Here is a 13,694-nt window from a genome sequence, read left to right as displayed (position 1 = left end):
AAAAAATACATAAATAAAGAAATGAATAAAAAAAATCATCCATCGTGATTCATGTTGGCCGGCTTACTCTTTTAAATAGATGGACTAATTAGTGTATTTACATGATGGAATGAATATTGTGTTTTTTTTATTTAGACTAAAATAAATTCAGTTATGCAAAGCCATTTTAATATAAATACGAAAAGATTAAACAAAAAAAGTGTGGGTAGTTGAAGAAACAATCTGCTTGTGAAAGATTAAACATTTTAATATAATATTGACTTTTCTTATCCTCCCGAATTCCAAGCATATCTAATTATCAATTAATAAAAGCTGCTTAATGATAAATGTCATTTTTTTTACGATTTTACCCTTAAATCTGTTAAATATTTGACGGAAGGATGAGTTTTGAAAAAGTTAATAAAGTTGATGGTAGCCGGTTGTTACAAAACAAAAGGCGGGATAAGGTCTGTGGTTCGTCAATAAATTCAGGGGGCAAAAGTGAAATTATTCCTAATAAAAACAATGATATCTACTTATAATATGGAAAATGTTATGTTATATATTTTATAACCATTGATTACATGCAATAGGTAGCACAGAAGATATATACCTTGGGAAAGAGTTTGAGTCAAAGAAACAGACGAAGCAACAGATTCATGTTTTTGCTCTAAAAAATAATTTTGAGTTTAGAGTGAAATCGTCTTCGAAAAAGAGATGGTATGTCATATGCAAAAATGAGATGTGCACTTGGAAGCTGAGGGGTGTTGTGCAGTGGTCTGACATGTGGCAGATAACGTCGTATGAGAGTAGACATTCTTGCGCGCGTGTGGTTCGAACAGAAGGTCATAGAGGAGCTGCACCTTGGGTTATTGGGCACGTCTTCAAAGATAAGTACAACATTAGCTCTATGGCTGAATATTCAGCGCATAACATAAGAGAGGAAGTCAAGACAAGATGGGGTGTTGGCATATCGTACTTGAAAGCTTGGAGAACAAGGGAGAAAGCAATTTCTTACGTAAGGGGTACGCCAGAAGAATCTTATCAGAAGTTACCATCTTGGTTGTACATGTTGGAGCAGAAGAATCCAGGGACTCTTACGGCGTTTGTGAAAGATGGCGATAGATTCAAATACACGTTCTTTTCTATTGGGGCGTGTCGTAGAGGGTTCAAGTCTTGTCGACCCGTCATATCATTAGACGGTGCATTTTTGAAGACAAAATACGGTGGACAGTTGCTATGCGCAATTGCGATGGATGCTAATTCTCAGTTGTATCCACTTGCATTTGGGGTAGTAGATAGCGAGTGTCATGCTTTGTGGATTTGGTTTTTGAGAAAGTTGAGAGAAGCTATCGGTGAAGACGTTGAAGAGTTGGTGTTCATATCCGATCGACATGTTAGCATCATACATGGCGTCGAAGTGGTGTTTCCCGGTATCTCTCATGGAGCATGCTTCCATCATCTCAAACTAAATGTCCAGCACAAATTCAAGACTGATCATTGTGGAATTGAACTGTATGATGCCGCTTATGCCTTCAATAAGCGGGCTTTCGAAGCTCATTTTCAGCAATTGAGGAGAAAAGATGTCGAGATGGCTAAGTATCTCGAGGAAGTCGGTTTTGATCGGTGGGCAAGAGCATTTTTCCTGGAAAATGGTAAGACTAAAACTTTTCCCTTTATCATTACAAGTGTTTTAACCAGAACGTCGCTAATATGTAACTGTTTCTATAGGTATGATATAATGACAAGCAATAATGCAGAAAGCTTCAACAATAAGACGAGGAATGCTAGAACGTTTCCCATCACCACTTTGCTTGAGTTCATTAGATTCACACTTCAAACATGGTTTTTTAATCGAGAAGAAATTGCTAGAAAATGTGATACAAGACTGTCCCCGAAGTTTCAAGATAATCTCGAACATCTGAACGGCAAAGCACAATACGTGAATACCTACGGACTCGGGATGTTTGAATGTAATGTTAGAGACGAGAGAGGTGACTTTGATGTGCATTTGATGAATAACACATGCACTTGTGGACTACCACAACTACTTGGAATCCCGTGCGAGCATGCCATCGCATCCGCACAACACAGGATTGTGGACATTTATTCGTTGTGCAGTCCTTTCTATTCGAAAGAGATATGGATTGAGATGTACAAGGAGTCTATATATCCTGTTGGGAATGAAGAACAGTGGAACGTTCCGAATGACATAAAAAACATGAAGGTGTTGGCACCAGTTAAAAAGAAACAAGCCGGTCGGCCGAAGAAAAGTAAACAAGGAAGGCGAAGAGTCAATCGATACCCATCTCAAGGAGAAAAAGTTGTTATCCATCGGAAATGTGGTAAATGTGGTGGTATGGGACATAATAGGAAGACATGCACATGGAGAGAGTGAAAACTTGTTTATTTTCATTAAGTTGATCATTATCTTTTTTTTTTTTAAACTTATTTTGTTGAACAATTGACGTTTAAGTTTGAGTTGAACATGTTTGTGGTTATGTTTATGTTTATATTTTTATTTATTACTTTAAAATAATTAAATATAAATTTAATGACATGAAACTATATCATAAAATGAAACTAAAGATATCCAATATATTTAATGAAATAAAACTAGAGATATCCTAATAATTAATAAATATCATTGCTCTTCTAATTGGTAAAATAGATCCGTCGACCATTTCTTCCTGAACGTCTTCATGTTCTCGCTTCGTAGTGTATCAAAACTGGCGTTGACAAGGATATGCTCCATGTATTTGAGTGCGAACATCCCACAATCACCACTAAAAGACAAAATCAGAAAATGTTATACACAAATAACATAACTCTTAAATAATACTTCATAATTTTTCTTACATACCTTGTCACACATTGTGGGATGGTATCGTCAACTACCCATCCAAACGGTGGAAGTCGAATTTCCCCGCCATGATTAAATAATACTTCATAATTTTTTTTACATACATTGTCACACATTGCGCGAAGTGTGGGCTGAAATGATTGAAACTAATAACTACTTCACATGATTGAAACTAATAACTACTCTAAAACTAGTAATTACTAAATAAAATTTACCTGACGAGGTTCTCGCGGTGTATCTGAAACATGATCATCATCATCGTCTTCATCACTCCACAAGTTCTCCTCTTCGTCCTTTTCCGCTTCTCTGAGTCCGTCTGCTTCTTTCGCGATTGATTGTACTAAATCAATCTCTTCCTCGATATTACGTGGCTCAACCACGTTTTCGCCTTCAGTCGGATAGAGCGATTGACTGAGTTGCGTTTCTAGTTGCTGGAAGAACTCGCGCTCACCGGTCCTTGGTCTCAACATCTGAAGAACACCGAGCTACAAGAGGAAAAAAAATTATGAATACTTAACATCTAGATAAGTGTATAAATTATGTATAAAAGATATAAATTATAAATTACCATTTTTTTAAGGAAAACCTTCTCGACGTCCTTGCGTGTCACCACTCGAACGCTTGATCACGAAAGCATCCTCGGTACTCGAACACCGATATTGTTCCCGAACTGCTGACCAATCTCCGGAATAGCCTCGAACGCCCAATATTGCACGGCGTGCAAATTCCCCGGTAAGGAATACTTTGCCTCCTTCTGAAGAATGTTCTCGTTGGCGGATTTGTCCTTTTGTTTTAGACAGTAGCGTTTCATGTCCACAGAGAGGGCGGAGAACGTCTCTGTCCACGTGATGTTCCCCCATGGCAGAGAATAGAAGAATGGCAAGTCCTCAACCATGTAGAGATATTTGTCGTTAATGACTCGGTTGTGTTCTACTCCGAGGAGATACCCAATGACAAACACGCACAATCCGAGCTTGTACGCGTCCTCTGGATCTTGACATGTCTTGAACGCGTTCGTCAAGACTTCAAACTTGGCGTTTCGCGCCGTTTAAGTGATCGGTCACGAGCCTATTACTTCTTTGCTCGTTCTGCTCCTCCGCCGTCGGACCGTCTTCCATACTGAATCCGGTGATCAACGCGTATTCGAGTTTACCGAATCTCACTCGTTTATTTCCGATACCGAAGTGAATCTCACCCCTTTTCGTGGGCTCCACCTTTCGAAGAAGCAGAGAGTGTAAGAGTACTGAAGATAAATTTAACGTCGTCGCCTCGAAGAATTGAGCGAACGGAGTCTCTGCAATCCTTTGAAGTAGATCCAGAGCTGTGAATTTTTCTTTCACAAGCTTCAACATTCCCGAACCACTATACGTGATTCGACCCGGAAAATTACTCTCACATAGCAATGTCAAATTCTCCTAAAACACGAGTTATAACAAGTTTGATCACTAATAAATTATAAAAACAAAACAAATATCATTCAAAACACAACTAAAATTAAATATCATTCAAAACACAACTAAAATTAAATATGATTCAAAACACAACTAAAAACACAATTAAATATCATTCAAAACACAACTAACACAACTAAATATCATTCAAAACAATCCAACAAAAAACATAACTAAAATCTGAAAAAAAAAAATAAAAACAAACACAAATAAATTTAACTAGATTCTCTCAAGATTAAAAAAAAAAAACATTTCAAACCGACGGGAATCAACCTCATCGGAGACAGTTGGATCCCGTCGGATCCCATCGGATTCAGTCGGATCCCGACTGATTCCGATGGGATCCGACGGGATCCATCAAAATTTAAAAAAAAAACATTTCAAACCACCGACGGGAACCCACTTCATCGGAGACAGTCGAGATTTAAAAAAAAAAAAATTAACAAGCGACGGGAACCAACCTCATCGGAGACGGTCGGATCCCGTCGGATCCCATCGGAATCAGTCGGATCCCGACTGATTCCGATGGGATCCATCAAAATTTTTTAAAAAAAAAAATTCCAACCTCCCGATTCGAGACCTCCATAGCGACAACTTCATCGGATCCCGTCGGATCCCATCAAAATCGGTCGGATCCCGACTGATTGTGTTCTACTCCGAGGAGATACCCAACGACAAACACGCACAATCCGAGCTTGTACGCGTCCTCCGGATCTTGACATGTCTTGAACGCGTTCGTCAAGACTTCGAACTTGGCGTTTCGCACGCCGTTTAAGTGATCGGTCACGAGCCTATTACTTCTTCGCTCGTTCTGCTCCTCCGCCGTTGGACCGTCTTCCATACTGAATCCGGTGATCAACGCGTATTCGAGTTTACCGAATCTCACGCGTTTATTTCCGATACCGAAGTGAATCTCACCCCTTTTCGTGGACTCCACCTTTCGAAGAAGCAGAGAGTGTAAGAGTACTGAAGAGAAATTTAACGTCGTCGCCTCGAAGAATTGAGCGAACGGAGTCTCTGCAATCCTTTGAAGTAGATCCAGAGCTGTGAATTTTTCTTTCACAAGCTTCAACATTCCCGAACCACTATACGTGATTCGACCCGGAAAATTACTCTCACATAGCAACGTCAAATTCTCCTAAAACACGAGTTATAACAAGTTTGATCACTAATAAATTATAAAAACAAAACAAATATCATTCAAAACACAACTAAAATTAAATATCATTCAAAACACAACTAAAATTAAATATGATTCAAAACACAACTAAAAACACAATTAAATATCATTCAAAACACAACTAACACAACTAAATATCATTCAAAATAATCCAACAAAAAACATAACTAAAATCTGAAAAAAATAAAAACAAACACAAATAAATTTAACTAGATTCTCTCAAGATTTAAAAAAAAAAAACATTTCAAACCGACGGGAATCAACCTCATCGGAGACAGTCGGATCCCGTCGGATTCAGTCGGATCCCGACTGATTCCGATGGGATCCGACGGGATCCATCAAAATTAAAAAAAAAAAAAAACATTTCAAACCACCGACGGGAACCCACTTCATCGGAGACAGTCGAGATTTAAAAAAAAAAAAAATTTAACAAGCGACGGGAACCAACCTCATCGGAGACGGTCGGATCCCGTCAGATCCCATCAGAATCAGTCGGGATTCTGATGGGATCCGACGGGATCCATCAAAATTAAAAAAAAAAAAAAAATTTCCAACCTCCCGATTCGAGACCTCCATAGCGACAACTTCATCGGATCCCGTCGGATCCCATCGGAATCGGTTGGATCCCGACTGATTCCGATGGGATCCGACGGGATCCATCAAGATTTAAAAAAAAAAAAATCACAGCGATTTAAAAAAAAAACCATGAAAAAACCACTCTAATCTTATTTCTTATCTATGCTACACTAAGCAACCATGAAAAAACCATTAAAAAACATATCTTTTTTGTCATTTTGGGGTTTTGAGAGCTATGGAGGTTGATGGAGGTCGGGGTCGGCGTCGGAGTTGGTGGTGGGCGTCGGAGGTGGTGAGGTCGGCGTCGGAGGTGGTGAGGTGGGCGTCGGAGGTGGTGAGGTGGGCGTCGGAATAGGTTGGCTCGGATTTTGTTTTGAGAGAAAGTGAGAGAAGTGAGAAGAGAAAGTGAGAAGATGAAGGAAATATGAGGTTTATTTTGAATGTGAGAGAAAGTGAGAGAAGTGAGAAGAAAGTGAGAAGATGAAGGAGAAAGTGAGAAGAGAAAGTGAGAAGTGAGAATATGAGGTTTATTTTGAATTGAGGGCATTTTTGTCCAAAATTGGTACAAAAGTCCAATTTTGGATATTTTTTAATTAACGGGTCTAATGAAGATATTTCCATCACTTTTAGGTCTAGAAAATGAAATTTCTCTTTTTTAATTTGTTTTCTTATTTATAAATTACACACATTGTTTATTTACAATTATCACATAAAATTCGATAACAGATGAAAAAAAAAATAGTAAATAATAGAGTATCACTACATGGTTCTGGGTCCCACAAACGTGAGACATCAGTGATCAGTGAACACTGATTAAAATCAATTTCGTAATGGTGTTTTGTTTCTATATTCAAAATGTTAGGAAATCAAACGATACATATCAATGATTCCCATCTAAAAGTCTCTCTAGTAAGTCGTGATGTGATCCGAAGAACGGCTTGGTTCGCATCAAACCGTCTCTCAATTTTAAGTTCACTTTCACTCAAAAGGTTCTCTCTCTTTAGTCTTCTATCTCCATTTTCGGGTCACATTCAATAAATTTTCATTCGTCAATGAACTTGGAGATGGATAAGTCATTGTTTCCAACTAGGAGTATATCGTCCACATATATTATAACAAAATGAAGATTCCCTTTTTGTTAGTGGAGAAGCAGAGAGGTATTAGACTTTGAGTTGACAAAGTGTCAATCCAACAAGACTCATCGAAATCGTTTAAGCCAGACTCGCAAAACTTGTTTGAGGACGAAGTGGCACATGTATATATATCTTCATATAGCACTTTTGAGGAAGACAATGTCAACTTCTAGCTTATGTACACACCACCCTATATGGATCGCTAGGATGGGAACAATGCGTCCAGTGCAAGGCTTGACTAAGTGACTATGATCGCTGAAAAGGATTTGCGAACGCCAAATTAGGTAATTGTCTTTGTGTTAGCTTGACAAAGATTGCGATACTCAACAGAAGGAGATAGAGCTTGGCATAAAAGAGGATTAGCTTGTGAAAATGAAGCGGAATCAGATGAATCAATCTCCGCAGCTTATTGCATTACCGAGTAAGAATTGAGAATTTGTATATGTTCTTGGGTAAAAAAAAAAAAAAATCACCGAACAAATTTATTTATTTATTTATTTTTATTACTTATAATTACTATATTGGTTTATAAACACATTTGACTTAGTGAACAAATTTTGTTTCGACTTCTAATTGTACTCATCGTGGATGTACCAACCTGTGCTGCTATCATGACTGCGTCTCTACATAAGGCCACAACTCTCTCTCTCTCTCAAACTTAAAACCAGATCACCATTTCTTCGACACCACGATCGCTACAAATCCTCGAACCATTTATTTGTGGTTCAATTTCAAATCGACTGAAAAACTATTTCTTGGAACAAATAAGGGCCAACAACATTGACTAATTAGAGTTTCACCGAATAGTAATAGCATTACTTTTTTAATAAGCTTAGTGTGACCCAACTAATTTGTACTAGGTCCGGGCATTATCGACGGCGGGACTATCCCAACAGTAATGGCATCATAACATCATCAAGTAGTTTGTTTGTAGCCATTTCATCACCTAATCGAGTATAATTCATATTCCATAGCAAAATCAAAGAGATAAATCAAGAGTATCAATCTTAATCTTATACAAGATTCGAACTGAAACCTTACAAAACACCACAGCTCAAATTCACAAAAGCCCTAACTTTTCATTCATGAAGAACCGTCTTTGCTATTACGAAGCCTGTAGACTATCCTTCCTCTAGTGGAATCGTACCGACTGACCTCGACCTTGACTCTATCTCCGGGCAAAATCCTGATGAAGCTCTTCCGAATCTTCCCACAGATATATCCGATGATCATATCGGTATTATCGAGCTTGACTCTGAACATTCCGTTCGGGAGAGACTCAGTCACGAGTCCCTCGCTCGTCCATTTATCCACGCTGTCCTTCGAACCTCCCGGAGCTTTCGCCGCCGTCAGAACCGGACTCCGCCGCCATTTTGGCGCCGCCGTGAAAGCTGGATATGATTTCGGTGAAAATCGCGGCTCAGGGATCGATAGAAGGCAAGTTTTTGGGGCTTTTGGGAGAAGAGGAAGATGGAGATTCGCGCTCTGGAGCGAAGTTGAGCTCCACATTTTTTTTTCTTCTTATTTCTCTCTTCTCAGCGCTTTTCTTTGTGGAAGAGAAGATAAGAGGGAATGGATTGGGTTTGGAAATTCCTGGAGATATTTGAAGTTTTTGAGGATTTCATTCGAGGGATATATTTGTGAAGAAATGAATTAAAAAGCCACCTCGAAAATCTTAAAGTATTTCAACCTTGCCACAAATTGACTACAAATATGTCAATTATACCCATTCAGCGTGCAAGATTACGTGTAATTGCACAAACCCTCTCTCAAAGTATAGAGAAAGAGCAATTTGTCAGCTATATCCGGTCATTTTAATGTATATCATTTGCCACATTCTCTTTTATACTAATGGACATGCAAAACGCAAGAAAGGAGAATACAAGAGCAACAACCACAAACCTTTGCAGCAAGTAAACTTTGTGATTTTTTAGAGTTTTTCTAACAAAATTTAAACCAATATTTTTATATTATCTTTCTCTCTTTCATTCTTATATTATCAGCTCATACAAATTTTTATATACTCTCTTAATATCATCAGCTTGAAAAAAATGTAGAGATATTAACTAGCAATAAAAATAATTTATTTTAACAAGATTTATTCCTGACCATTAGTTACTAAAACGGACGTAATTTATTCTTCAAAACTTTAAATGATCTTAAACTTACACCATTATAAAATAAACTTAGAGGAATTCAATTTGGTATACTATATGCTCAAATCCATAACTATTTGTCCATTCATCTAATCACTCAAAGTTGACTGGCGGGTTTATTGTAACAAATTCCTCCCTTAAACTCAAAGCTCTTCCATCCTTCATTCCAATCATTCTCTTAGGATTTTTTAACAACGTTGTTGACAACGCCTTTATTAAAATAGCCACCACTTGATCACGACTCGCCACACGACTGCTTCGCATATTATCTTTGTTGATGTTGGACTTTGTATTCAATCTAACAAAACAAGGATTTGTCCCAGTACAAGATAATTGGGCCAAAGCCTATGTATTTGTTGTTAGCACGTTCAGGTATTACGCCAGACCGTCAGAAGATTCAAATGGCAGCTCGAGATAACCGCTCCCCGAAGACCCGGAGATACAAAGCTCGTCAGTCCAATCAATCCGCAACCGCTTTTCATACGAATAGGTCTCCAACGACAGGTGGCACAAGACACAGTAGTGAGTCCCAACTGACACATGACGTGTCCCTAACAGTCTGGAGCTCACAACCTCATCTCCCAAACTATAAATATAAGACAATTAAGCCCATATCGGAGACGTTACTTTGATTCTATTTTCGATTCTTATCTTCGAGTTAATATCTTTGTACTGTTTCTTAAGCGATCATAATACAAACGACCCCGGGCTTATTTTACATTCCGCTTTTCGTCTTTATTTATTTCCCAATTTATCAAGAGTTTCAGTTTGGTCTTGTCACGGAGAATTGAGGCCCACCTAAAATTTAAATCGACCTATTTCCAATCATAAATTTATCGTGACTACTTTGGTGTGATTTCTCACATCAACAGTTTGACGTCGTCTGTGAAAAACCTATCAATTTTCCTTACACTTCAAGCCCAAATTCTTCCAACACCTTCCTTCTTGTCACTCTGACCCCATGGCATCATCGTCTTCGACAATTCCCGCGCCCAGTTTGGAATTGATCCCCGAATTGAAGTCAATGTCGGAGGCCCTTATCGAGAGAGCCATATCTCAGAAGCAGTCATACCAGACCGTGATGCGAGAAGTCTCAACACTTTCATCCAGACACATAGCGTTGGAATCCCACTGCGATGCAGTAGGTCTCCCGTCGGCGGAATCCAAACTGAACGCCGCGCGATCTAACAGGCAGGGAAGGAATTTTCCACCTGAAATTCAGTTGGATTTCTCGGGAATCAAAGTGACTTCCAACCCTAACAAAGGTGAAATCCATACTGAAATTCCACCTCCGCCTCGCGAAATCCCACAACACATGAGGACTCTCGAGAACAGGCCTGCACAGGCCAAATCCCCAATGTTCCGACCCCGTCGAGAACACGCAAGTTTTGCCGAACCTGCACCTCATAGAGCGAAACGCTCTATGAGTTGACCCAACTCGCCTATGAATATGCAGGGTGCCAAGTCCCGCCTTATCGGGCTGGGGTAGTTCGAAACCTATATCAGCTTGACCACCCAGATGTCGAGCCCGCAAGAGCTCGCGAACTAACCCTACTCGAGGCCCGATACGACCATAACAAAATTACTTTGTTACAGTGGACCATGGTCGAAACCAATGTAGGATTACGCGCTGTGAGAACGTGAGTTCACAATGCCACAAGCGCAGCCCCGGAAATCGATCGCATGATCAAAGAAACTTGCCGTACCCCGTTCACCGAACGAATTACAAGCGTTTGGATCAGGGATGCATGAAAACTTAGACTCCAATTTTATGAGGGAAACACTGACCCTAAGGCACACATGACCGAATTCAGAATCATCGTCGAGCGAGTTCACCTAAACGACAACGAAATGGATGCCGGTTATTGCCGCATCTTCATAGAACATTTGACTGGGCCTGCCCTAGAATGGTTTCCGAAGTTAGAAGAAGGACCATAGACAACTTTGACCAGTTGTCGATGTTATTCTTGAAGCATTATATGGTCGCTCCAGCTAGGGGCTCAAGAGTTGCTGAGAATCTTCATGACTCGATTCAAAGAAGTCATGTCCAAGATCAGCGACATCAGCAACGCATGATCGATTATGGCCCTAAAGAACGCGCTCTCGCACGAATCGCGGTTCCGCAAGAAGCTGATCGTGAACCAGCCTGCCACGATCGAAGATGCTATGCATCGAGTACTGAAGTGGGCCATCGCCAAGGAGGAAAGGGCGGCCCTGGCTAGAAAGTTTGCGGTCGAAAGTCGACCCCGAACACGAAAAATCCCCCGAACTAGAACCCCCGCCAGTTTGCGTCCAAAAAGCGCAACGACGGGCCCGGACAACCACTAGGGAATCACCCCTACAGTCAAAGGGGAAGGTCAAGATTCCCCTAATAGTTTGCGTATTCTGTTGCAAGAGGCAGCAAAGGACCACAATCCGCCGCGAGGATCAACACATGGACGCGAGATATATGTTGGAATAGATCTAGGATCTAGAATAATTTATCGCTTCTAGCAAGCGGCGAAATATAAAAAATTCTTTAAAACACGTAAAACGATTTTACTACCTAGACAAAGTTCATGAGCACATAATTTAAAATTAATAACTATAAAGAGTTTTCACTCATCTCCTTGCGTCTCTTGAATCCGAGTAACCACAATAGTTTCTACCACTTAGCTTGTCTCCTTGCATCTTCTTGAATCCGAGTGACCACGATAATTTCTACCACTAGAGTCTTCGAGTTTAGAAAGGATTTAGTGTATGGGCACTATTAAACATGATGACTCAAGAACTAGTCTTAGAGCCAAAGAGCTAATACAAAAGCTAGGTCTAATGAGGACCTAGGTGCCAAAACAAAGAGAGAGAGAGAGAGAGAAAGAGAGAGAGAGAGAGAGAGAGAGAGAGAGAGTGAGAGAGAGAGAGAGAGATAGAGAGAGATAGAGAGAGAGAGAGAGAGAGAGAGAGAGAGAGAGATAGATAGATGGGATGGGATGGGATGGGCGGCCAAGCTAGAGACCCAAAGATGATTATTATCATCCCGGTGGGGCTTATGCAGCCTCATACAGCAAACGACCAAGTATGAGGATTTCATAAAACTATTGTTCACATGTTCGGGTGAAAATTTCAATTATAACACTCAAAAGCTCCATGTTAAATACGAGACAGAAGAGGCAGTAAAATCAGTAGTAATTGACTCCGACATTAGTTTGGCATGCTATTTGCATATTCGGAAAAAGAAACCAGCTGATACATAAAAAAATGTCTCTTGTTTTGAAAATTGAGTCATTGAAGACCAATTCTGCGAGTGTTGGTTTCACTCTAAACACCAGAGAGAATGGTTTTTCGAGACTTAAAAATCCAAGAGTACGTAGCTTGCCGCCTGTGATGAGTCGTGATTATGATATCCTCAACGACAACATGTCTGACACGAGTGAGAGTGGGTCCACTCTACCTACCGGCGAACCAAGACAAGCCTTTCCGCCAATCAAAAAGCCGAGACAGGCCTCTTCACTGGTCGACCAACCGAGCCAGCCCCTTCCAGCCACCGGCGAATCGCCACAGCCCCCTCCTGCCGCCGGCGAATCGAGCCAACCCCATCGACCCGTCGGTGAACCAAGCCAACCTTCTCCATCCGCTAGCGAATAAAGCAGTCTTCCTCCTTCTCAAGGAGCGACACAAGATTTAACAGTTCCATCATCAGATTCCACGCTCTTGGACGTGATGGACATACATCCTCCCATAAACATATTTAAAGGAGGATTGTATGCTAACAAAGCTGTGTTGCAAAAATATTTGAGCATGTTTGCAATCAAGATTCATTTTACATACAACGTTAGAACATCTAATACACAGTATCTCCACGTGGTTTATCATGATAAGTCTTGTATGTGGACCGTTCAGACAGTTAGATTGAGGAAAACCCTATTATTTCATATAATGAGGTAATATTATCAATTCATTATATTATTTACTTTGATAATATAATGAATTAGTTACAATTTAGTCTCTATTTATATGATTTAGTTACATCCAAGTAACTAAACCATCAGTATTAGTTACAGTCATGTAACTAATATATGGGTATTAGTTACGTCAAGGTCTTGATGTAACTAATACTCATATATTAGTTACATAACTAATATCTTGAAAGTAGTTATTAACTAATATCCTGAAAGTAGCTACATGAATATAACTAAAATTTGGAAATTACTTGTTAAGTATGTAACTAATTCTTGTAAATAGTGACAAATTTGTAACTAATTAAATAGTATTAGTCACATTTGTATAACTAACTTGTTCTTGTGACTGCTGTTTGTAGGTTCGATTCTGAGCATACTTGTGCTGCACAATACATAGAAAGATCCTTAGGCAACAGTG

General features: G+C 39.6%; 2 protein-coding genes across 2 annotated transcripts; one reads left to right on the top strand and one right to left on the bottom strand.

Annotated features, from left to right (window-relative positions):
• The first annotated feature begins 380 nt into the window (after window positions 1-380).
• Window positions 381-2,377, top strand: LOC149401685 (uncharacterized). The gene is made up of 4 exons (XM_089610842.1): window positions 381-453; window positions 573-640; window positions 1,460-1,634; window positions 1,740-2,377. The coding sequence occupies exons 1-4, from the start codon at window positions 381-383 to the stop codon at window positions 2,375-2,377; spliced, it is 954 nt and encodes a 317-aa protein (XP_089466968.1).
• A 5,689-nt stretch (window positions 2,378-8,066) lies between these two features.
• Window positions 8,067-8,691, bottom strand: LOC149401684 (Nucleic acid-binding, OB-fold-like protein). Its single transcript, XM_089610841.1, has 2 exons — window positions 8,277-8,691; window positions 8,067-8,128 (listed from the first exon to the last, which is right to left on the bottom strand). Exons 1-2 carry the CDS (start codon window positions 8,689-8,691, stop codon window positions 8,067-8,069), a joined length of 477 nt encoding a protein of 158 aa, XP_089466967.1.
• Between the last annotated feature and the right edge of the window lie 5,003 nt (window positions 8,692-13,694).

This window comes from Urtica dioica, chromosome 4, assembly GCF_054948205.1.
Source record: "Urtica dioica subsp. dioica isolate 48M chromosome 4, U.dioica_male_clone48M_v1_H2, whole genome shotgun sequence".
In the NCBI taxonomy this organism is placed as follows: Eukaryota; Viridiplantae; Streptophyta; class Magnoliopsida; order Rosales; family Urticaceae; genus Urtica; species Urtica dioica.
This window is presented reverse-complemented; position numbering and strand designations above follow the sequence as displayed.